Genomic DNA, 27,546 nt, shown 5'->3' on the forward strand with positions numbered 1-27,546 from the left:
AACCTATTTTAAAATTGGTCTATAAACCTTAAAAATAACAAAAACGTGTGCGAGCAACCTAACCATGTCATTCTTAATCTACGGCTATTATATTATAAAAATCTATAGATTATGAATTACATAAATCTTAGATTTTCTGATAATACAGTAGCGAACAGTTTTGGCTTCGTGTAATATAATTAAATATACCACAGCCTTATTTATAGCTATAGCAAAGTTAAAAATTCACTGCCCGCGGGTCATAGTGATGTACCACTGTATGTATGAATCCTGTATTGGAAGACATTAGGAAATGTTTTCTAACTCAAGAAAAAAAAAACAACACCACTAATAATGGCAGTAACAAGCTCAGATTAAATTAATACTCTTCTATTTTGTTTATTATCGATAAACAACTTAATAAAGCGCTCGCCCGACGGTTATACCGACGGTTTGAAATTCTATAGGTATATTTGAAATTATATATGTCTATTTTTTATAGTCCCAAGTGGGTACATAGAAAATTTTTAGCAGTTAGGATTTTATCACACGACGGGCAGCGAATTTTAGACATTACATACAATAGGCGCGAATAACATTAAATATTGTTACCCACTGACCATGAACGTCGAACCACTGTAAGCTGAAACCTTCCAGTGAGCCTGAATGACTATAGAATTTTGTCTATTTACCAATTATAATATATAATCCTAGACTTCCCATTGCACAATATAAACTTGAAGGTGTTATAACTTTTTGTTTGCATGTCCGGGCTTAACTTGAATAAGGCCGCAACGATTATGACATAACATTTACAGTACTGTAGAACTTTGTAACTTTGTATAAAATGAGATAGATTGTTGCACCCCATAGACAATAATTACAATACCTGCATAAATTTTAGTTTACAAATCAAAGGCTACTCAATAAAATTATACCTATATTCTATCTAATCAATTTTCAAAATATAAAAATGGAGGGAATTATCATTCTATAATCATACATACTCTTACTGGAATATAAACAAATGCCCCCAAGTCCCCCAAATCAAAACCACCGGTACCAATTTTACAAAATACGTCTTACAAAAAATGTACATTACAATTACAATGTTACACTGATTTCCAAATTTGATTTACATATTGTAATTAGGATCACTAAAACTATATCAAGTGGAACAGACATTAATCTAGGGTATCAGGTACTGCCGCAGTTACCCGAACAAAAACGTAGTTTTCTTTAACATTTAAAATATTACGCTTTGTGCAACCTAATATCTTATATTGACCGTCACACAAAACAATTTGGTTACTAATATATCGCATCTGTAGAATTATAATGACTGAAGTGCAAAATAATCTTATCCCACTGCTGCGGAATAGAAGTCTTAATATTTAACCAAAACATTCTCAGACTAATAATATGAATTGATCCTTTAATCCTCAATATTTTGGTGGATCGATTCGTCAGGTTCTGATCGAATCAATGTTCAAAACCGATTTTACAGAAAAAATCTACATTCCTACCGCAAGTGACCGTACGTAGTGAATCGTACGTACGTAAGTAGTACGTAAGTAACGGGAATTGGTGCATTCAATTCCCGCTCCAATCGATACTATACACCACTATCATTATATACAGCAATAACACGGGAGTCAATGTTACATTGGATGTCGTCATCTTACAGAAAGTTTATCTTTATTTTTTGTCATATATCGATTTTTGGTAAGCAAAGCATTGGATAGATTAATTATTCATAATTGGCGTTAAGTGACTAAAACTGCAGTTTACAAAATAATTTACTCGCGTCTGCGACAGAGGCAGAAGAACTGTTGTTCTTGAACGAATGAAGTGTTCTTCATTCGTTCATAAAGTTAAGAGTTTATGTCAGCGGTTTTTTGCACTCACGTCATTGCAACTCTAAAGTGGCGACATTTCATTACACTAGCATTTATTATATTTAGCACATTCACGAAATATGGAATCATCCACAATATTTGTAGACGTCTATCTACAGAACCATTTCAGATTAAATAAATTTATATTTTATTACATAGTCTTTACATTATTATTTACTACTTTAATCTAATAAAATACACGCTACCTATTTATTTAAAATTATTTATATTACAAAGTATCTACTAGGTATGTCATACTTACAAAATATTGATATTACAGTGGCTGAATCATGCAACCTTGTTAATTACAATTACAAATTGTTCTTTACAATTGTTTAATTTTGAGTACTCTCATTGTGGCAACAATGAGTGGATAAAGCATAAATAATTGCCAAACCACATTGTTCTTCGCCAACCGTATACTTGTCAATTGTGTAAAGATCTGACCAAAACTTATAAGGTTGTAATCTAAAATGAAGATATTTTTGAATGGGTATGACATTTTGAACTATATTAATTATTTAAACAAGTTTATTTTTTTACTTTTTTAAAAAGTCAAATGCTAATATTACATTTGATTGCGCACACTTATATCATACCCATGAGAAATAAATTAGAACGTTATGTGTGGTTTAATATGGAAGCAGATTGGGACCAATGTGCTTCCATATTAAACCACATATTTTTAACTAGTATTTATAATTCAGGAATGGGAATCAACTGTAGAAAATTTCACGAGGAAAATGAACCATACATTATACATACATAAAACACTCACATTTAGTTCCCTACTAAGTACAACATGTTAATAAAACAAGGCAACTCGAATGATTACTTTACTATCAATCGTATTTTACATCACTTTTCACGCCCATATTTTTATCTTTTTGATTTTAATATGAAAATTTAACTTCCATTTCCCTACTCCTACACGTTTTTAATAATAAAAGCATTAAAACGTACCATTAAAACTATATTTACAAATACGCCTATGTACAGAGCTCTATAAGAGCAGGCTTCATAAAACCCCTAATGTGACTGAGGTAACATTTCGTTTTCACGTTCATACAACGGTTGTAGAGGTAGACCTAACTTATGTAACATTAAAACTATGATAAATTGTAAAGGAAAAGTAAGCAGTTCTCTCTGCTTTATTCACCTAGAATCAAACGTAACGCCAAAATTAACAATAAACCTAATTTAATACTAACGCTATCAATAATCATCACCGAAATACGAAATTATTTTCTGTATTTACTAATAAAAATCATATAGCTATCTTCAATGATTTGTCTAAATAGTAATGTCTCACTGATCATAAGGCAATACTCGGGACCCGCTAAGCATGAAGAATTTTCATGCAAAATGAACTTCAGTAGCCTTAGTTATGAGTTTTTATTTCGAAAAAAAGTTTTCGAAAACTATAATTAACTTGTTAAAATTGTGACCGCAAATATAAAATTGTAAAAATTACTTTAGCTATTCGATTTGAGAAATATACATGTTTTAAAGAGTCCATATTAAGATGAAATTATAAGTAAATGTATTTTCTTATTTTTTTACTAAAAATACGACGTTATTTTGGCAGCGTAAACTCCAAAACGTTTTTCATATTGCATACTCATACTAAAGCCTTTAGTTACTGTAATTTACTTTCCTGTTGCATCGAAAATTCGAACCATTATCCGTCAAACCTAAAAATATACTAATTATTCTTGAAATTTCACATTATTTTATGGAGTCATTCTTTGAACGTTAATACGACACTTGTATACAAAGACTATTATATTTATACACTAATCGTAATCATAATTATTGCGGTTTTAACAGCTCCTGGATAGATTTTGTACAATATGATCACGAAAAGAGATAAATTAATGTATGAATAATGTATAATACTATTTATATATCGGTTTAATTCAAGAAATTAATTCATTTCATACATATCCACAACGAAAGTGTAACTTAAAATAAATTTCTTCACTTTATCGACCGTGATATTACCATTCATTTTATTAATGAATTAATAATTAAACTGGTACCACCAAAAATATAATTTATCTCTTCTCATGCCAATAATATCAATAATTAAATTTTAACAGCCGTTTTCAGTTGGGACTCCCGGTATTATCCGGACTTTTTCCGGGAATTTGGGTGTTATCCGGCCATTTTTAGTTGTTACTTATTCCAAACTTTATCCAGCTGTTTAAAATTAGTACTCCAGGTGTTATCCAACCATTTTAAATTGGTTTTCCTGATATTAAACAGCCATTTAGTCAGTACATCAGATCTTATCCAGCCGTCTCAAGTGTTCCAGATGTTATCCAGCTGTTTTAAGTTAATACTTCAGATTTCCAACAGTCATTCAGTCGGTACCTATATTAGATGTGATCCAGGTGTCTCAAGTCCTCTTGGTGTTATCCAGGCGAGTGTAGCGGGTGCCGTGGGTCCCAGTTGTTATCCAGCATCTAAGCGATTACCTCAGGTATCAAACAGCCATTCAGTCAGTACACCACATGTCCAGTCGTCGCAATTGCTCTAGGTGTTATCTAGCTATCGTTAGTTCCTCCAGATGTTGTTCTAAGTTAGTACTCCAGGTTCCGAACAGCCATCAGATATTATCCAGGTGTTATCCAGCAGTCCCAGGTGTTACCCAGCAGTCCCAACTCCCAGGTGTTACCCAGCAGTCCCAGCTCCCCAGGAGTTATCCACCAGGCCCAGCTCCTCAGAAGTTACCCAGCAGTCCCAACTCCCAGGTGTTACCCAGCAATCCCAGCTCCCCAGGAGTTATCCAGCAGTCCCAGCTTCCCAGGTGTTCCCCAGCAGTCCCAGCTCCCCGGCTGTTCCCCAGCAGTCCCAGCTCCCCAGCTGTTCCCCAGCAGTCCCAGCTCCCCAGGTGTTATCCAGGCGCGTGCAGCGGTCGGCACGCGGGTCAGTTGCGCACCCAGCCGGCGGCGTGCAGGTAGTGGCGGATGGCGAGGTCGAGGTCGCAGTCGGGCGCGGGCGGCCGCCGCAGCAGCACGCCCTTCATCGTCACGTACTGTGCCGGCGCCAGGCTCAACGCGGTGCACAGCTGGGGAGATAGGAACTCATGGTCATATATGCCAATCAATCACAAGAAATCCATATTAATTGCAACACTGTAACCAAATTCGGTTCCACGTGAATATCAAATAGATATTCATCTGGAACCCAATTTAACGTTGTATGTATACAAACATTTTTAATAAGTAGCAAATAAGCTTGCTATCCACGTAATAGTAAGTTACTGCCGCCAATAGACATCTGTGATCAACTCCACATAAAACAGCTCTTGCTGAAACCGATTACAGATGCCGACCATGGTCGGTTCATATTATGTAAATCAACCGGCGTCCATACGCTCCCACTGTAACAAAGTACTTCACGCTTGGGATATGTGTCACGGTGGTATCTCCCCAGGCAAACATTACTGACTTTGCCACGTTCCGAAAGATAGCACGTAAGCCAAACCGGGGTATACGTATCTAATACAAATTCAACATCCAATGTTTTCCTATCTTAGAATAGCGGGAAATTATCCATAGAAAGCGACATAAAAACAATTTTTTGTCACTTCAGTGGTACACTACACGTCATCGTATGCGTTCAGCCACGTTAAACGCCACATACCGTGTGTACCAAACAGCTGTGCTAATAAAACATAATGGATATTATTTAACGAATATCCACAAACATTCTGAAGGTTATGACACATAATGTAACCATTGTTCTAACGCGGTTTTCGACAATTATTACAAACATATGAGTTTCGTAATTTATGCCGATAGTTACAAATTTATCACCATTGTTTTGTTAACAATTAAATTTGTTTCATGAGTGGGTTTGGTTAGAAATGTATGTTATATAAATAACACATTGTTGTTAAGTGATCATTACTAATGTGTTGCTAGTTGCTACTCCTAAGGAGAAAGCTGGAAGTTTTTCCAGTATATCTGTATATAATTTACGTATCTTCTGTGGTATTAAGGGCTTTATTAGATATACATGCGCATCGTGTCCCTACCGCACGTCTGAATTATTCTTGCTGTATTCTCTTCGCAACCCACATGTCATGCGTAACAGGATAAGCATCTATGCATATACGGCCCAAATCCATACGCGAATACAAACCCGTGTGACAGGAAAAAGGGTATAAATCAACATAATGCTATTTTTTTAAGCGCGACGCAAGGTATCTGTGAAACAATAAAAAAGTGCGGACCAAATCTACGAGTCGAACGAGGCCACACCCGCGTGACAGGAAACAAGCCTTAAGTCAACAGTGGTGCTATTTTAACAACAATATTAGATGGCATTGCATATAATAAATAATTTATAAACGACTATTTAGTATGAGATACCTGTATTTCGTTACTGGTCAGCAGCTGCTTCGAGCAGACGCCGTTGCTGTTGCTGCATGAGCTCTTTCTGGAGCATCCACATGCGGTACTTCCGTCCCGTGTGCACCTTGGGCTGGTGGAACTTGAGCCGCTTTCGCCTTCTCTGTTTATAAAAACATAAATAATGTAATAACCCTGTTTGAAACTTGTACAACTTGCGCCCGTTATTTGTAATAAATGTTGGATAGAGTTTGGCCTGTCAAACATCGATCGAATTTGACTATTCGTAGTAGGCAATAATTGTCAAATTAACTTAGGTAGGCTAAAAATTTGACATATTGATGTTTAATTATTCAAATTCTGCGAATTATAATTAGGTCTAGCAGAATGACCAAAACGGTAAAAGGTATTTTCTTTGTCTATCTGATTGTGTAATCAAATCTTGCAAGTAGAAGAACAGAACTTTTGCTCAAAAATATCTTATGTGACTCGATATCACAAGAAACTTCTTAAGCCAAAAATATGTAGGCTATTTTAATATCTCTATTATTAAAGAAAACGTGAATGTCCAGTGTCATAGACAATGAAACCGACCAAAGACACCAGAGAAATCTCATAAGAACATCAGATGTTATTCTTTACCAATTTTACTTTAGCCAAGTTTACACGATGTAGTTTACCGTGTTTGAAAGTAAAATGATTGATTGTGATGACTACTAAAAATAGCATAGAAAAAGCGCTGATTTCGTTAAATAGTGGTACAATAACAAGATAAGCACAGCTGATACTATCAGACACATCTCATCCCATATTAACATCGAATAAATACGCTAACGCTAATACTAATCTTCATGTTGATGACTTTTTATATCCCTAAATAAAACCGCTTATCTCATGACAAACTGAATTACCTAATCAGAAAGGATTAAAAATAGCGAGAAATGTTGAGTAGTTATTAAGCCGCCTCTTATAAAACATTTTAAAAAACTATTTTCCTAACCAGGAATCGAACGAGTTCTTTTTGAGAAAAAAAAACATCTGTATCGGTACGCAGTCGGATAATAATTATGTAGAGATATTCATAAAATCGTTTACCTATAAATTAAACTATGTAATAATCGTGAGGAAAGTGAAATAAAATCGTAAAACAAACCAACAGTATTGTTGAATATCGCTATAATAAGCAAATAATGCGATGACGTTATTTTATGGTTAAGTGTGTCAGATTGTTTGCGCTCGCCAACACAACTGATTCGCGCAATACAATTATAATTGAAATGCGTTTTTCGTACGATTTTTAATCATTTATGATTAATTTTGAACAGTTATTATTTCTCGGAGGGTTGAAATTCCAGTTTTATTTCTCATTTAAATTGTATCCTTGTAATTAATAATATTTCCAGACAAGCCCTTAGTCCAGGATTTTCAAACTGCGCCAGGACGATCTGGAGCACTATCCTAGGGGGGGTATTTCATATTTAAATTATAATTTTATCCTTGAAATTAATAATAACTTTTCCATACAGGTGGGTCCAAGATTTCCGAAATTGTATGTCGGAAATCTCTGGAGCGTTACAGCTCTATCCTAGTGGAATCGCGAGACCAACGCATTTGCACGGCACCTTACATTTAGCCCACATTTGATAATTAAAGTTTTTTTATATTATATGGAGTAGCAGACGAGCATACAGTCCACCTGATGGTAAGGGGCTACTGCCGCCCATCGACATCTGTAATCGACTCCAGGTAGGATTACATACTCGTACCGGAGGTCGGCTACAGATGCGCTACTACCCCTGAGGACTAAGCTAGAACGCCTCGGAAAAGCATGTTTCCCTTACCACACCCTTCAAACCAGAATACAGCAGCGCTTAACACTGCTGTTATCAGGCAGAAATCGGCGTGGCGGTGGTGCCGCCGTCGAACAACAAAGGGTTCTACCACCTTCAATAAAGTAGAATAGTACTAGCCCTGATGGTCAATTTAATTGTCTCTCGTGTCACTTCCTTAACATGTCCTTCAGACAAGAAGCTCGTGAAACCGATGGTATGATGTCGAAACCCTATTTACCACCACCATAATAATAATACTTCAAAACACACATTGTTTAAAAAAATCGAAAACACAACAGACACACACACGTAATACTCAAACTTATTTCACCTATATGCATATTTGGATAACAATACTTACTTTTTTCTTAGCAGCTGCGTGTTGTTCAGCATTAGATCTCTTGTCTGATTGCTGTCCAGGCACCCACTGCTGCCCTGGCGAATACAATAGTTATACGGGATCAAATCCAAACCACACGACACAGTATGATTATGTGTTAGTAATCACACTGTGACCCTAATGTTAGAATGAGACAAATCATGAATTGTGTTCTATCTGAACAACTCTACCCACAGTTCCTGTTCACATCTGTGTGAAAAAAATCAATAGCTCTTTCTTAACTATTCAATATTATACCTATTCATTGTAGCATTACGAATGCTAACAGAACGTAAAACAGTTAATCATTAACTAGCTTCTCAAAACAAAAAGATAAAATTATATGTCTTAATTTTTTTAACCACTGCTTGAATATATAATAATATCATATATCAGATAAATAAAACTTATTTACACAACTTTAATACCTTATAAGATAGAATATAAGATGAACGCCTTTTACTATTATTAAATCTATTCAATATTTTGTCTAACAGCGATCGAAATTTGACAATTCTACTAAGCACTTGTCATACATGTCATTGAAACACTGGATAGATTAATTATTAATCACGGATGATAGAGTACTATCAGTATCTATACGCATGCTGTAGTATTACAAACTTACTTCCCTTGATTGAGCATGCAATTTATCTAGTATTTTCTAGTCTACGAACCATACAGACCAATTCTAAACTATTTATAATTTATCTATTTTCTGTTTGTTTTTCTAATAAAAATGATGAACACCGCTACAGCAGAAGCATAATGGTTTAGAATATGTGAAACATGAACTTGTTTAAAGCCATGCAGATGGTATAAAAATAAAAATAACATCTTCACACCATAGACCGCAAAAAAAGACATTATTTCTTATCTTAAAAAAGTTACTAATTGTCCTGCAATTTATTATTAATGGTTCTTGCTTCCTACAATAGTACCAGACAATTTTACAATATTAAATTCTTTGCCTAACAGAGATCCTAGAGTCCTAAACAAAATCTTAGGTGATATAGCCTACATAGTATATAGTACTGTAATCCTGCTTTAAAATTTAAGTAATTTCTTTCTATTCTAGTAAATTGTCTTTATATTCTAGTAAGACAGACGTCTTACAAAATTTCTACAAGTTTAGTGTAATCCCGAGTTTAGTTGTCATAATAATAAATGGTGTTTTTTAATGGCAAAATTATTTCCTGAGCTCATTTTATAATTTGAATCAATGTTTCAACCAACGAAATCAAAAATGAACAACTTTCATATTTTATATTCCACATAAATAGCAAAAACTGGTAACAAACATTTAAAAAAGTCAGAAATAATAATCATATAGTTTTGAATATTGTATTCATGCAAATATAGATTTCTTTACTTTCCTTTGTCATCTTGGGACAACTGCGCTTTCCTGTTCAAGGAAGGTACAGCTGGACGAAAATAAAGAAATTATTATGTATGTGTAAGTAGTGTACATAATGCCCATACATATTAATATCTCAAATATGAAATCTTGATATTTTTCGTACATTATTTATTATACTCAGATCATGAACTTTAGAAAAAACTCTACCTACGAAATCTTATTTATTATAGGAACTGTAAAAGACCAATATTTTTATCTACATATTGAAGACCCGCATGGCCAAGCGGTCTTATAAAGACCAATTCGAAAGGGCTTCAGGTTTGATCCCTGGCCAGACAGATATCAGAATGATGTATTTGGATATCTATTCTGGGTCTGGGTATTTGTGTATGTGTGTATTCATGGTACCCACGACATAGTGAACCCTAATGTGACTTTAAGTGTAGAAAGCGTATTTTACACATAATTATACATGCCGAGTTGAAGTTAGTGATGTAGTCAGCTATAAAAATACTACCACATGTAAATGCAATATGGTTATAAAGTAGTAATGAGCTAGTAACAATTCTCAAGGTAGTTCAAGTATGCAATTGAAAAATGCAATCACATAGTTTGCTATCAGATACGAATCGTGTACCATGAATCACAAACAAGTTAAGAGGAAAATCTTGTTTGTTATAAGGCTGTGTTTGTGTTTTGCGTCTTTCTATTTTCTATACATCCTTAAGATTGCCTGATTGAAAATGATACTGAACATTAAATCCGTATATAGTAGCTCATTTGGAACATGGGCATGATGCACACAGCAGTGAAAATATATGTCTAGATTCAACATCCATATTGATATTTTTCAAAACTTAGATGTTAATCTAGAAATATAAAGTATGATATGATGCTCGTAAACAAGCTAGCTATTGGTACAATATGACTGCAATTGTGTAGCCAGATAATCTTTAATAATAATATTTTCTTATGCATGTCACCTTTTTCATACAACTTGTCTGCAAATCATTACTGTCTTGTCTCAGAATGAAAAGAATCAATTGTTTACTCCACCAGCTAAGTGCATATTGGTAGACTTCAAATACCATAGAGAAGTTATTGAAAAGGTTCCACAGGTTTTCTCAAGTTGTTTGCCTTCAACATTAATGTAACAATTAATTTATATGTGTTGGATATGCACTTAATTGAACAATTAGAAGTGCGTGCATGGGATTTGAACCTCGGATCCTTCGATCGAGACCGAGTCGCCCTCACCATCCTTTAGGCTACTTAAACGCTTTCATTGAGTAACATACACATTAAGATAACCACAGCTTGACTTAGGACACACTGGCTACACATTTGCCGTACCGCTCACTAAGCAAAGCACAACACACTACCACTAGCGGGCTCACGTCGAGGTGGTGCGGCTGCGCGTTGGGGTGTTTCCGGTGCGCCGCGTGCTGCTCGTAGTGCGCGCACTCCTCCAGCCGCGTGACGCCCGCCAGCCGGTAGCGGTGCAGCTCCGCGAGCCGCACGCGCAGCTCGCGCTCGCGCCACAGCCCCGCGATCACACCGGCCTGCTCCGCCCGACCGTAGAACTGAGCCGTCCATCGCAAGCGCTCCGTGAACTCTCTGTAGGTAAGGGAACATTGTAACGGTTATTATTGTGATAGTTATCGCCTAGTTATGAAAATTTGAATATAATCACTATAAAAATATACATACAGTTGAATAGAACCTCCTCCTTTTTTGAAGTCAATAACAATTTATAACACGAGTGACAAACAAAACAAAAAATAACATAAGTTAAATCAAATCTCTTATAATGCTGTATTTTTGTTAAATTTAAATGTAATCTATGTATACCATAATATTAGTAGGATGTTATTCTTTTTATGACATGAAAATAGTAAACAAGGAATGCTCTAAATAATATTTAATCGCTAATACACCATTATATTTACAAATTACAAAGTAACTTTATAACATTGTATTTTCTAGAAACTTTAGAAGTATCAACAAACTATTTTAAGCTCATACTCACTTCTTTTCTTTGGCAAGTTTTCCTAATGTTCTTTGTTTATTTCTCTGGTTATTGAAAAATACTGATACAAGTTGATAGTCTCGCACAAGTCTTTTTCTTCTTGTTCTTTCACGCAGTCTTCTTGTGTAAATGTCTACTTGGGATAACTTGAGGGCTGTGAAAATAAAAAAATAATATAAATAACATCAGATTTGAAAATAATTATCACTTGCTATAACAGTGAAGGTTAACTTTATGGGGTAAGCTCGGGTATGTGAGAGTTATTTAAAGTTCTCAAAAGTGTATGAAGTCTAGCAACCCAGCGCAGTAGACTTTGACCCCCTATACATTTACTATATTATATAAACCCCTATCACTCTTGAGAGGAGATCTTTCTCCAGCAGTGAGAAAAACTGTAGTCAAATACATTTGTAATGCAATTCATTATACATTAACTAGCTGACCCGGCAAACATTGTGTTGCCATATGAATAAAAAAATGTTAAGGGTGAACAACCATTATCACTTAGGGGTAAGTAAAATAGATAGTAGCCGATTCTCAGACCTACTGGATATAAATATAAATTTTGGCGAAAATCAGTAAAGCCGTTTTGGAGGAGTATGGTAACTAACATTGTGACACGAGAATTTTATATATAAGATTTACAATCAACAAACAACAAAGTTGCTTTACTTTATGCTTATTTTTTAGACCTACAGCATCGATTTTATTATTAATTAGATGGCAATTTATAATGTTCATTTCTTGATTAAACATAACTAATTAATCTTATTGAATATGTACAGACTGTACTTATGATAAGCATGTTTTTATACTTCTAATTCTTTATATTTTATATTAATTAGGTAAGTTCACTTTATAATAAAATGTTATGAATAATTGTGATGACTCATACGTAAGACTGGCCAAACCAATAACATGCATACTCCTTACATTTGTTTTTCATATAATAGAAAGTATATGTGACATTTGACAGACATACAAGCACATAACTTTATATATATTTCTTATGTGCGTATGTCACTGAACTCCTCGTAAACAACTGGACTGATTTTGATGAAATTTGTTGTGTGTGTTCAAGGGGACTTGAGAATGGTTTAGATTCACAATTTAGTCCGTGGAAAAAGGTTTTTTTAATTAATTTTTAATTCGTAAGTAGTTATAGAACCGGAAACTATGCATTTGATCAAGTGATGATCTTTAGCAAAGTTGTTGTCCAAGAGCCCACAAGGGTTTGGGACTTGGTAACACCAATTTTCAACAGATGGTGCCATCTGTCATTCCAATGCAGGTACAAATTTTCCGTTTTATGTATGTCATATTATTTCTTTAAAATGCGGGCGAAGCCGCGGGTACCACTAGTATATTTTGGATCTTTAATAAGCCAAATAATAAAAGGGATCATAAAAGGTTTTTTATCAAAAAACATTTAAAACTCACCAACATCCAGTTCATCATCATCTACATTCAGGGATAAGGTGGATATTAAATGTTCTGCTTCATGGTCATGTTCCTGAAAAATTTAACATTTTTTAGTATTACAACATTGACTAAAAATAATATGACTAAAAATATAACATGAACTCATGAACTAAATAATTGTTACAATTAATAAATACATAATAATACAATACAATAAAAATACTAGGGAATAATAAATATTAGGAAAGCATAGTTTTAATTTCATTTTTATGTCAATGAGACAGTACATAAATTTGATTCATTAACGTAACCTCAACACAGAAATTCTTCTAGATAGATAATACTTTGCAAATATATGTATACAATTCTAAAAAAATATATAAAGTTATATTTTCAAATATTAAGCAATCAGAAAACCTGTAATTTTAATATATCAGACATTAACAACTGACATAATACTCACAACATTATTTACTAAACTATTTACCCTTTCAAAATCGTCTCTATTGGACATATAACCGAGTTGTGCCGCTTCATCAGGAGTCACTGCTAAGGGAAGGAGTCTGGACACTGCACTGGGGCCTAGGGGACCATCATCCCTGTCAGCGCAGTGTAATGAGGGTCTGCTTGTGCTCTCCACATTACCCCAGGTCGCCCGGCCAATGCTACCATCTAAATACCTAGTTATGTACTCGTCTTTGGCCTCTGAAAATTTATTAAACATTAAAATATAAATAGAATGTTAATATTAGAATAGATTTGGTGCAAAATAGATTATTTGGTATATTATAGTACAGACATGAAAAAATCATAAATGCATGTTTAATGACTAAATTCTCATATGCTTATTCTTAATCTCTGCAGAAGGAGACTAGACAGTAATTGGAAGACTAATAACTGTGTATTAAACATATAATATTAATTGGTAATGGCAACAACTTACCATCAGAGGTCCTTGTCTCAATGTGTTTGGCAATATCTTCCCAGTTGCCAAAACCAAATTGTTCTATTGCATCTAATAATCTAACTTCTTCGTTCGCCGACCAACTCGTTCGTCCCAAAAATATCCCAAACGCCCCTGAATCCTACAATACCATATAAATAGGATAAAACAAAGTTTATCATACCCAGGAACATAATAACACGAAATTTCCTTACCATAAATTGATAAGAATGGTCATTTTTATGCTGCCCAATTTCAGCACCAAGCGAAAAACACTGAAAAAAGTATTAACTTGTTACGATCGCATTCAAAATTAGCGCCAAAACTTCAAACAAAAATGGCAACGATGCTAGTATACCTGCAAACAAATATCAAAGTCAACGCATTCAGCACATCTTACACGAACTCCGTTAATTTCTTCCTGACAATAAGTGCAATTATATTTTGCATACAAATCTGAAAACGACATATTTACAATAACGACATACAACAAGTAATCGCGCGTTGGCAAACTTGGCAGTTTTCGGATTACTACTCACCGGCCATCTTTTTTTTTCACAGACAATTCATAGAAAATACATTTACAGAATATACAAAACCGATAGATAAGAAAATGTTACAAATACAGATTAGATTTTAAATTCGGTATGGTGAAATGAAAGTATTTTAGGCGATGAATTCCTAAACTAATCGAAGTTGTTATATAGGTACACAGGTATATATACTCAGTACTATACTCTTCGATTTTTACTACGGTTTTCATGTTAACCTTACTTTTTTCATATGAAATTAATCAAAATAAAAATTATTTACATAAAAAATGCATAAGATTTTTTTTTGCATTTTAGTTTTCTAATAATATATATTAACTTTTATATCAGAATACTTTATTATTACTTAATTTTTCTGAGCGTTCTTAAATATGGTGTTACCCGAGTAGTACTATTGACCGTGTTATTAAAAAAGTTACTATACCACAAAAAAAAACATATGACACTTGACTGTCATCCTAAAAAATATTTTTGTTGAGTATTTTCTTCGTGTGGGCTTAAAATCCATAAATTGCTCTGCGAAGCTATTTAAAGTTTATAAATAGTTCATAATTATAACTTTGAATATAAATATTGAAAAACGTGTATTGGATTCAAAGAGAACAATAGTGCAATGTAATGTGATAGGTGATCAAGATCTTCCTTAGTAGTTGGTCTCGGTCTGCTACCATGAAATCTAGTAAGCGAAGACTACAGGCACTCACGGAAGGCTCTGATGGGATGCCCAATTACCTTAAAATGGAGGACTCTGAGACATCTATCCCCCCAGTATTCAGATGTCGATTACACGAACTGTTTTCTCAAATCGAAAAAGAATTTGACCTTCTTTATACTGAAAACTTAAATCGTAAGTGTTTTCCTTTTGTTTTAAAATCGATTGCACGGTTTGAAAATTGTATTTTTCGTTACATTACTCAAAAAAATGTATGTATGTATATGTATTGTTTTGTTTTAGTTCAAGAGAAAATAGACATTCTTAGTGAGAAACTTGAAAGAGAGAGTTACGCGGGAGACAAACAGAATCTGGACTACATAGAATTTGAAACTTCAGGCAAGAATTCTAAAGTAAAATGTGAGTACCATGTTTACTACTAATATTATGTGGTATGTACATAATTTATTACTTGAGAAAATATAAAATAAATGTTAACAAATTTATAATATAATGAACTAAATGAACAAAAGAAAATGATTATAATTGTAAATATTTATACAAAGAAAATGTTAAACATTCATTTATTCACACATACATAATCACAATTCATTATATTGTTTCAATTATAATCAATGTCATTTTTAAAAGTAATTTTTAAAATCAGAATATCAATTTGTTATATTTTATTGATAAATGTGCATGGTCTCTAATTAAAAAATGTGGTTGCAGCTAACATTCACATTTGCAATCATAATATGCAAATGATTCACAACTTTTGCTAATTTACTTTCACAATTTTATAACAAATGTTTTGGGTGAATGTTGTAATACCAATTTTTGACAGACATATTATGTATTGAAACTGGAAATTGGTGGTCAATCTATCTTGATTTATAAGAAAAATTTAATTAATTGCACCATTAATGATTGCTGCACAAATGAATTAACTCCATAAAATTATATGTCGAGGTTTGCAATTCATTGCATATATTTTTTTGTTATTTTTATAATGTAATTTCACATAAGTAGTGTAAATAACATGAATGCAGATGTAGCTTTCATCTAAAAGTATATCACAATAATAAATAGAAATAATGCTTGAAAACACTTTCAAACACATATAAATTTTTATGTGACTGATAGAGTTAAATGATTTGTGCAGCAAAATGATCAAGTAGTAAATAAACGGATTTCCAATATCCAGTCAAACTGCTATCCGTTGCATCACTAAAATAAACAGAGTTCTAGTACTAAATTTCTTTTTACAGTATCCCAAAACAACTCACAAAAAGTGAAAGCCAGCCACAAGCTGAGGGTTCAGACTAGCAAGATAGTGTCTAGTTTCAAGGCACCCACATACAACTGCCAGCTGGTGAGGGAGTTCACCGGCCACAAGGATGGCATCTGGGATGTGTCCTCAGCCAGGCCTGGACAGTTACTTATTGGTACAGCTTCAGCGGGTGAGTTAATTTCTAATATAGTCTACTAACTACCCATAATTGGCTTAGGGGTCATCTATAAATATCACACTAGGTATGGGAATCACGCGAAATATAACCAAACAATAGGTTGTGGAGGATAAAAATTAAGTAATTCATTTGACATAATTTATAGATTAGCAAGAATAGCATATTTATTGCTTAATATAGTAATATAGGCTTAGCTATGATTATCATGCTTACTTTAAATATATGTACTAGTTTCGTAAATTTGAAGCTGCAAATGTATATTGCAAATCTTATGGAATTCATTTCAATGATGATAACCTCATCAAAAATGTTGTTAATATTTTTTGCTTTAAGTCTCCTTAAGCAAATTATTTTAATATTACTTTGTGTTATTAATTATATTATCCAACATGACATCCACATCATGCACATAATTATGTTCATGTGACAATGTGTATATAATTGTCCTATAGTTATATCTCTCTGTATAACAATCTGTAAGTAGAATAATAACTACCTTTAATTGATCTCATTACATTTTTCTATGGCATTCTATATAAGCAAGGTATTACATAATACTTGTTCCAATGCTAAAGAGTAACTTTATAATTTTTAAAGATTTATTAAATATAAAGTTCATATTCAACAAGGAAAATTGGTGTTAATTTTGTATATATTCGTTATTATTTGCACAGAATAAATTACCGGATTTGAATACAAAAAAATATCTTTATTGTATAATTCTTGAAAATTACTGGAACCTTTATATTGTTTCCTAAATATAAATATGTAAGGAAGTTTAATTTTTTTATAGAAATTATTGTAAAAACTAAAAACCTGTCTGAGTACAAGTGTTAGTAATTATTATACTTATGTTTTTTAAATGAACGCCAAATTTACACCACTCAAACCAAATTATGTTTATTAAATGATGATGATGAAGTCCCATGAATATGTTACCTAATCTGACATTGTTTTTTGTTACACAGATTTACTAGCATATCTAAGATTGCTTACAAATAAACCAATGTAATTTTAAAATTAATCAGAAATCAATAAAGTGTTTCCATTAATTTATAGATCACACAGCCTGTGTCTGGAGTGTGGAATGGGGTAAATGTCTTCTCCAGTACACAGGACACACGGGGTCAGTGAACTCCATCAGATTCCACCCGTCCAGAGACATTGCCCTCACCAGTAGCGGAGACAACACCGCTCATGTCTGGCAGGCTGCTGTCAACTGGGATTTGCCTGTAAGTTTACTTAATCTTGGTTTTTACCTTACCTTTACTGGACTGATATTTTACATTACCTTGGGTGGTTGATTGATTGATACATTATGTTTAATTTAAAATTGCCAAAATACAAATATTAGTTGTTATATATTAGGTTTATTGTAATTGAATATTAAGCTATTTCTACCTAAAAATCTCTTTCTTATATATCTCTATATAGGTGCAGAAATACACGAAAATGCCATTTGGAATTGCAATATTTTTCCTTATTCTTGAAACTAATTATACAAAAATATTTAAATTTTATGTGAATTTATTTTGAATTTGTTTTTCATTTTAATGAATTGTACCTTTTCAACAATCCCAAAATTGAGGACTTTGTATCAAAATCCAACAAAAAAATGGAATAATGTTATATTTGAATGCAATGTGTGTAAGAAAACTGTACAAAGGAATGCCAACTGAGTGAGAATATCTCCAGTTCCATTGGCAACTTTTTGTCGTAAAGCAATATTCATTACTGGATTTACCTGCGGCTTTACTCGCATTCATATACTTTTATCTATCCCTCGGTACTTTTTTATGTTTAAAGGTCTTCTCTGAAACCCAGACAATGTGTGTATAAAATTTCACGACAACCGGTTATATAGTTAAGGCGTGAAAGCGTAACATTCAGAAACTCACATTCTCATTTATATAGTAAGGTTTGAAATGATTGTTAAAACACAGGATACTAGACAATAAGCGTCTAGTCATTAGGTAACCAGATAATTAGAGTTAGTTCTAACAAGTGCAATTCAGTTAGTGCAGGCAATAGAATACACTTGATATATCTAGTCGGAACCTGTAAACCCTTTGTTTGGCTAGTACAGGCGTCGGCAACCTTTTTAATTGGAAGAGTCAAAAATAACAGTTTACAAAATTTCAAAGTTTTGTAAAGAAACATTTTTTTTTCTCGCCAACAGTAAATAGTACTTGAACAAATAAAGTTTTTTGACCCAAAAAACACTAATATTTCTATTCATAAGAAAAATATCTATTTATTCCTACATACATAAGTAGTGTTTATTAGCTAAAAATATTTAAGTAAAAAATTTAAACAATTTAACATTTACTTAGAACACTAACTTTCTACAATAACAAATACTTGAGCAAACAAATTCAATGATCAACAAAGCCATGACTTTGCATAGTTATTCAAAGAGAAAATTTAAACTTTACTATGTAACTTGTATGAACGATTTATTTTATAAATTAAATGATATTTTCGTATGGAACTAAAGAGCCGCAGCTTCACATCGAAAGGGCCGCATGTGGGTCGCGAACCGCATGTTGCCAACCCCTGGGCTAGTAGATTAAACAGAGTGAATTTATCTTCTCGTACTCATAACTTACATCATTTTGTGTTTGACAATGAAAATGCTTAGTCAAACATTTTACGATACTGTGAAAGCAATTAGTAGGACTGCTTTTAAATAGATTAGTTACTAAGATTGACTATTATACTAATCTTTACGAGCTGTTCTACGTGGTTTAACCTGCGTATAAAATTGTGAAGTACCCATATACTACGGAGATTTCATGCCTTTATTTGCTTAGACTCCTAATTATTTTTCTCCAATAAACGTAGCCTAAGTTACTCTTTTTAATATCAGCTAACTACAGCCGTTTTGGGGTGAGCTAAAACAAGACAAAAAATATGTTTTTTGTTTGTTACAAGTACCGTAAATAAAATCAATGTGTTGGTTTACGACGTACAGTGCATTGTTATGAAATTCAGCATTATAAACAGTGAAATATCCATTCTTCATTATTCATTGAGTTTTTTCTGCGGGGAACTTGTTTTCGCAATTGTAAATTACTTCAATTCTTTTTATGGTCATGTTTCGTAAACATGTTTTTATTGTTTGTATTATTCGCTTGTGTGTTAATACGTAAATACTTACTGTAACCTTGACCATGAGCTTGCAAATATCTTCAAAAATTGCGGTGATAATTAGAAATACTATATTACGTTAAACATCCTATCTTGCTCATCTCAACTTGCATGCAATCTGCGTTAATTGCGTAGTTTTTTTTTTACGTAATAATTACATATTGCCGAGGTAAAAAAAACCTACATCTCTAGAATCTCTTCTAAGTCCTTTGAAAATAGGTCCAATTAATTGCTCGAATATAAGAGCCATTTTTATGTAATGAAGAGAGAATAATATTAAAAATGTTATTATTGCACTGGTATGCCTAATTACTTCGTAAAACATTTCAACAAGTAGATCTTTGGTAAGCAAAAATTGGATAGGTTGATTATTAATATAGACGTAAAATAATAAATTCAAGATATAGACAACAGCGCATTTTTGACAAGTTATCATTCGCTACACCATAATCATACATAGCGCGTAGACAACGCAAAACTCTCCTGCCCTACTTATTCGCTATGTGTAGACATAATGAGAATAATTGGCCAAGTGCAAGTCGAACTCGCACACAGAGTTCCATACCACCAAATATTCATTATTTTTTACTTATTTTTATGAAGCAATTTTATTATTGTCAACAAGCTTAGTTATATGAAACAACAAATAGGGTCCCGTTTCTATACTTTGGGTACGGAACCCTAAAAATATAGGAAGTTTACATAAATCAAACAAAATAATGTTTTTTCCCAGCGGGGCCAATCCTCCGAAGAGGAATTGGAAGGTGGTGGTGAGGAGAGTCTCGGCGAGGGTGGCGAGCGTCCCGAAGTGCTCCGCACGCCGCTGACGGAGCTGACTGGCCACGTGGGCGTGGTGGTGGCCGCCGACTGGCTCGCGGGCGGTGACCACGTCATCACCGCCTCGTGGGACCGCACCGCCAGCCTGTACGATGTGGAGACTGGGGACTGCTTGCAGATACTTACTGGTGGGTTACTGATATACAACTTTTTCGGAATATGACCAAGCAGAAATATGACAAAGCCCAACGATGCGTTCCAACTTTGTCGTAAGGGGTAGCAACATACCCGAGGAAATATCTTATCTGGGGTTGATCACAGGTATGGATGGCAGAAGGCACTTATCATGGACTACATGCATGTTTTCTTCTATATTATGTGAACTAAATATGATTGACGCTTGATATATTTACAGCCCCGTTTAAGGAATTTTGACGTTCTACTCTCACTAATATAAAAGGTATTATTTGGCAAGCTATACTTTATCCAACCCTGTACTCAGCCTATGTGTTAAAGTACTATATTTATGTAATATATAACAATATATTACATAAATGTAGTATAATAAAATGTATATAATATTTGACAAACCATAAATGTACAAATCTGGCGAATGCGCCACGAATACGTTGCAACGCGCCACGTGCGAATAATTACGGCGCCTGTTTGATGCGTATCTTTAACTACAACTTTCAGAATGCGCGCATCATTCAAACCGATTGAACTCATGCGGCGTAGGAGCAGCACGTATACAAACAGAACCCACGATATAATTTACATATGCAGCTCACGAGTCTTTCGTATCAAGCGTACTTTGACGAGTATACAGGGTGAATTTTTCAAATAGGCCTTCAGGGTCAAATCCGAAACTATAAGGATTAGCGAAAATGCTGAAAGGAGTTACGAGGCCGGTATTTAATAAAAATCAAAACTGCATCATTAGTTTTTGAAAATATCTCTTTCCTTAACCGGGAATCGAACGAGTTCATTTTGAAAAAAAATACACCCTCTATATTATTCCACTATCTGATAGTGTCGCTTATAAGGATCAAATTCTACGAAATAATGTTATGTGACAAATGAAAGGAAAAGAAAAATGTTGAAGAAAATACATATTTTCACCATGTATACTTGTATGTACCAAAACATTAAGAATATGGCTAATAAACTGGGTCATTTGTTCTTCCAGGTCACGACCACGAGCTAACCCACGCGTCTGCGCACCACAGCTCACGGCTCGTTGTGACGGCGTCCCGCGACACCACCTTCCGCCTGTGGGACTTCCGCGAGCCCATACATTCCGTCTCCGTCTTCCAGGGGCACACTGAGTACGTATGAGTGACCTGACATTGAGTTTTGTTCTTTAATATTAAAATAGTAAACGAGCTGTACCTGGCTTATCGTTAAATGGACTAGATGTAACTAGACTGATGATAGTGGCTACTGCCGCATATATGGACATCTGTGACTAAACCCGGATAGAAGTATATTCCTACCAGAAATTGGCCACAAATGCATTGGTTCTCCTAAGGACTAAATGTAAACGCCTCAGATTAGTTTTCCTTGCCACACCCTAAAAAAAAGAACAGATTACTTTGTTAACACTGTTGCGCTTAACACTGTTTTTATTAGGCAAGAATAGGTTTGGCGGTGGTGCCCCCGGCCTGATTTTACATTTATACAATAGTAACGTAAAGTAGATTGAAAATATTGTTTTGTTTTTTGCTCTCAGGAGTGTCACATCCGCTGTCTTCACGCGTGAAGATAAAGTAGTCTCAGGTTCAGATGACCGTTCCGTCAAGGTAAATATAATATTATGACGTAAAAATTATCATAATCAATTAATCATGTATGCATTTTTTTCTTGAGTAACTCGAAGATACATGTATATACAAATATATTTTATATAAGGTAACACAAAATAGTTAAGGACCCTTTCTACTTTTGTTAGTCAACTGATTTTCTTTTTCCTTGTTTGGTAGCATTGACAAGCTAAAGTTATCATTTAAAAAATTGAAGATATCAATTATGTATTTATTGAGTAGGCTATATGCTACTTACTGTGGTGTACTTCCCGCACATTGTATAATAAATGTGAGATTGCAACTTACCGCTTACCTCCAGTCAGTCTTACTTCGGCAACGGCGAGAGGCGGACGTGCCGCAAGCGCACGAATTACAAAATGTTTTAGAGTTCAACAGCTTTGGTCGAATATCAAGCCTTAACACTACTGTGTATAAAACTGAATAAATAAACATATATATTATTAAATTAAATTAAATTCGTAGGTATGGGACGTCCGCAACATGCGATCAGCTCTAGCCACGATACGCTCGGACTCGTCGGTGAACCGCGTGGGTGTGAGCAGCGGGGGGCTCATAGCGATCCCCCACGACAACCGCCAGGTGCGGATCTTCGACCTGCAGGGACAGCGGCTCGCGAGACTGCCGAGGTCTAGTCGACAGGTGGGTTATAAATCATTAAGTTATTTAAATGTTTGTAAATCAATGCCGGTGACGTAGTAGTTTGAAGGTGGTAGAACCCTTTGTGGTTCGACTCCGGCGGCACCACCGCCACACCTATTTCTACCTAATAACAGCAGTGTTAGGCGCTGCTGTGTTCCGGTTTGAAGGGTGTGGTAAGGGAGACAGACTTCCGAGGCGTTCCAGCTTAGTCCTCAGGGGTAGCGGCGCATCTGTTGCCGACCTCAGGTAGGAATATCTAATCCTATCTGGGGTTGATTACAAATGTCCATGGGCGGCAGTAGCCACTTACCATCAGGTGGACTGCATGCTCGTCTGCTACTCTTATATTATAAAAAAAAAAAAAAAAAAGAGATCTCAGTATTATAACGTGTTCAATTTTTTGTCTACGGCAAAAAAACTTAGATTTTCGTTGATAATGGGCATGATGATAGTATTTAAAATCAAAGAATATATAATTTAAGTATAAACAATATGTTGAAAGGATTCTCAAAAATTACCCAGTTTTTATAAAATTTATGATTATTTTCAATAAAATAAAAGTATAAAAACTGCAGTGGACCATCTTGTCTAAAACGCTAATCGGGGGCGAAATGACGTCATTTTTTTTCTGGCGTGTCATCATATTGCTTGAACTTTTCTATGGGACATCGAAGCGTGACGTCACTTGCCAAAGTCATGACATCCTCGAGCGATTTCGCACTTAGACTTAACTTTGTTTTAGAAATGTTATTATTCTCGTTAATACTGTATTCATTGCCGAAATAATACGATTTTTGGAATTAGTAGACATTTTACCTACATTATAGAAGGGGATTTTAAAATTTGTGATCATGACCATTCCTGTAATTCTTGTCAAGTAATTCTAAACAATAATTAAGTCAAGTAATTCTTTAATCACCTCAGGGCCACCGGCGCATGGTGACATCAGTGTCATGGGCGGAGGACATATCGTCAAGCATCAACTTCTTCAGCTGCGGCTTTGACCGCCGCATCCTCGGCTGGTCCATTCAACCCTCGAAGGAGAACTGAGAGTACCACACAAACAGTGCACCGACAGTGAAGCCGTTGTGACACTGGTTGATCCAAAAGATTAAGTCGGTTCCACGTTTGATTTTAGGTCGTAAGTAGAGTAGAATATTGTTATGCGAGCCACTTTGGGTGTAATTTGTTGTTTTCAATAGGCTAGTTGACTCATATCAAAATAATATACTACAGTTTTTATTTATTTCAGTACTTCACAAATTGAACGACGTCATAGCACAAATACTATAAACGTTAGCGCTACAATAAACGTTTACATCAGTTCAAGAAAAACACAAAGAAATTGTAATTTTCCGTCACAAAAAAATATACATTTTTTTATGTGATTGCCGCAGAATTATTAATTATTTCAACTAGCCTATTGTTTACGATTCATGCAGGACAGTTATAAGAGACTGGTTGGACGGTGAATAAGACGAAATGGTTCATTTTTATATACAAAACAATGACTGATACACCTCAAACGAGAAGGATTCCATCTGCATTACATGAGTTCTTATAAAATAATTTGATGATGATGAATAATTGTTGTAAGAGAATAATTGATTAGTTTAAACTACCCATGCGCGATAACTTGAGACCTGAACGTGATGACCTCACATCGGATTGTTTGTAAAATATCCATCATGTATTTAATAGACTAATAGATTGTTAAAAATCGTATAACTCTATTTACATTTAAAGAGGACGATTATATATCATTTAAATCATTACGTGAACTACGGCAAGGTGTCGTCTTTTATCCAAGTCTTAAATAATCTCGCATGGATAGATCACATGCACAAACAGACAAAAGTATGTATGAAAAATCCATTTTCAGATCAGAGCTCTCAATACATCCATACTAGGGATTATGTTTATATTATATATAAGACTTGCTCCACATTTTGGGTTCATGGTTCCTAGTGTATAGGATAGACTAACAGTTACAGTAGCATGTTTTAAATCTAAAGAAATATATCGCAAAGAATCTGTACATATCACATTATTCTGCTAATTTTAGGGAATTATTCAATGAAAATCAACGACAATAGTTTTAAATAGATATTGAAAATTATTTTTCATTGACAACAAGTATTTCACCCTTAGGTCAAACCGTGGAACCAGATTTAATAATAATAAATAAATAATGTACGATCTTATTGTATCCGTGTAGACATATATAAAAATATTTTTCTGAAATCAATAATAGAGATATATTTTATTACATTCGCCACTGAATCGATATTTCATCAAAACATTTACGAAATCAATAATTGTATGAGATAAAACTATAATGAATTAGTGGAACATTATTGCCCAAAGTGGTAATATCAAACATATACTTTAAAGAGTTTAAGCCACTGTGAGTAGAAAATATTTTATTTAAATAAGAAAAATAGTACACATTATACGTATTTTGTACAAACATACAAAACCAAATTTACACATTTCACAATTTTAATTCCATAGTTGTCAGATATTGAAAAAATCATTTAGGTTCTAAAAAATGCAACTATTTTTTTTGTCATCAAAGTAGCTTTTTCATTTTATCTACAATTTTCTAAACTTTCTTTCATCGACTCACAGTGTGTAATACAAAAGTGAATTGTTGTAATATTAGACTGTTTGGTGTTCTAATGTAGATTAATTAGAGAAATAGATATGTTCATTTAATAATTAATGACCTTTGGCTAATGTTTAAATAAAATATTGAATCGTTTTAGTAATGAAAACCATGAGTAGATCAACATATTCAAAACTGTAATTGTTTATAGACATCTCGAGTACATCTGAAAATATATTGTATAAACAAATATAATTATTTTGATTAGTTAGTGGTCTATATATATTATACTTCGCGGTCTAAAATCCTTGCACAAATATCATGATGATTGTTGTTTAAAATTTATTATCGCATTGTTGGCTTTAAAAGTTTATTGATGTTTTTAAGCTATTTAAGATTTGTTCATAAAAACATACGTATATTCATAATTGCTATTTAATTAACATAGGTTGTTGGTGATGTGTATTATAACTATTATTAGCAGTGGCGTAGTGTGATTTCCATCCACTCGGGGCGGAAGTAGTATTTGCCGCCCTCTATAAGACTAGGATGGCGTTAGAGACGTCCTAAGAATAAATAATGCGGTGAATAGAAACTATTCAGTCAGACATAAGTCTGGGAAAAAACCCTCTTAAGTTTGCCGTCCTCTAAAAGTGTCACCTGGGCGCGTAAATTGAGCTTTTAAGGTCGTCAACTTCTCATGTAGGAAAAGCAAATTGTATAATACGAAAAAACCGTTATTTGTAAGATTTTGCCGCGCCGTAAAAAGTGCCGCCCCCGGCACACTACGCTCTGAATATTAGCTTAGATTTGGGCCATATGGGTGGTTTTAAATTTGATTGTAGGTGTGATTTAGTAGTCAAATTGATATTCATCCTTCATGCGTTAATATTTTAAGGTTTATAACACGCTGCATTACTTTGCATATAATATAATTAATTCGCCAGGTTAAGGTATCACTGGTCTCATTATACTTAAATATATTATATTTGTTTTGTGATTTTTAAAAGCTATTACTTCCTATTATTTCGTATTACATTAGAGGCGATGCTTTTATATAGCACTTTATTTGATTGCGAATGGAAATATTTGCACCCAAATCCAGCCGATTAGGCTTTTAATGCAATGCCGTAAATAACAACAGTAATCTCACAATATTAAAACTGTATCTTATTTGTACAACTTTGAATATAAAAATATATAACGTATTTGCAAATGCAAATATCTGAGTATCTAAACCAATCTTATTAAACTCTGCTTATCTATATAATAGTCCTTGGGAGGTACCACCGACCCCCCTTGTTGAATTCCGTGAAGCGCCTATCGCGTGAAGGTCTTGCGTTCCAGTAAGAAGTGTGAGGATGCCGACTGACTTATATATGAGGCGACTATCAGAAGGCAACGCATTTGTTCATGATTGGCTTCAAGTAGAGCCTGTTCTACATAGAATACATCACAGATCCAAGTGCGGCAATAACCACGCTGTATATTTTTATATTCTAAGTTACTCTACTTTTATATATTGATTATATTAAATACGTTATAATATTATGTACATTAGGTATAAGTGTTGATGATTAACTATAATGACTTCCATTTTATCTCGACATATCTTTAAGTACACGAGTGAATAACAGACAGTTCAGCTGCACCTTCCCCTAGTCAAGC

At 34.0% G+C, this 27,546-nt stretch overlaps 2 protein-coding genes across 5 annotated transcripts; one reads left to right on the forward strand and one right to left on the reverse strand.

Moving 5' to 3' along the window:
* Positions 1-4,660: 4,660 nt before the first annotated feature.
* Positions 4,661-14,750, reverse strand: Ada2b (Transcriptional adapter 2B). Of its 4 annotated transcripts, none has more exons than XM_073073803.1 (10): positions 14,562-14,750; positions 14,419-14,478; positions 14,204-14,345; positions 13,748-13,965; positions 13,279-13,351; positions 11,839-11,992; positions 11,207-11,426; positions 8,432-8,505; positions 6,260-6,401; positions 4,661-4,950 (listed from the first exon to the last, which is right to left on the reverse strand). In XM_073073803.1, exons 1-10 carry the CDS (start codon positions 14,670-14,672, stop codon positions 4,810-4,812), a joined length of 1,335 nt encoding a protein of 444 aa, XP_072929904.1. In that variant the 5' UTR covers positions 14,673-14,750; the 3' UTR covers positions 4,661-4,809. The 4 variants fall into 4 exon arrangements, with proteins under 4 accessions (XP_072929904.1, XP_072929903.1, XP_072929907.1 ...); XM_073073802.1 differs by having other exon boundaries at positions 11,192-11,426; XM_073073806.1 differs by having other exon boundaries at positions 4,824-4,950; positions 8,432-8,500.
* Positions 14,751-15,199: 449 nt separating this feature from the next.
* Wdr37 (WD repeat domain 37) lies at positions 15,200-27,506 on the forward strand. The gene is made up of 9 exons (XM_073073807.1): positions 15,200-15,601; positions 15,710-15,826; positions 16,678-16,869; positions 17,938-18,110; positions 20,762-20,993; positions 21,995-22,133; positions 22,538-22,607; positions 23,094-23,270; positions 24,195-27,506. Exons 1-9 carry the CDS (start codon positions 15,424-15,426, stop codon positions 24,318-24,320), a joined length of 1,404 nt encoding a protein of 467 aa, XP_072929908.1. The 5' UTR covers positions 15,200-15,423; the 3' UTR covers positions 24,321-27,506.
* The last annotated feature ends 40 nt before the right edge of the window (positions 27,507-27,546 follow it).

The sequence above is a fragment of the Epargyreus clarus genome, unplaced genomic scaffold (genome assembly GCF_041222505.1).
Source record: "Epargyreus clarus isolate Ecla_fem2 unplaced genomic scaffold, WU_Ecla_fem_2.2 ptg000006l, whole genome shotgun sequence".
In the NCBI taxonomy this organism is placed as follows: domain Eukaryota; kingdom Metazoa; phylum Arthropoda; class Insecta; order Lepidoptera; family Hesperiidae; genus Epargyreus; species Epargyreus clarus.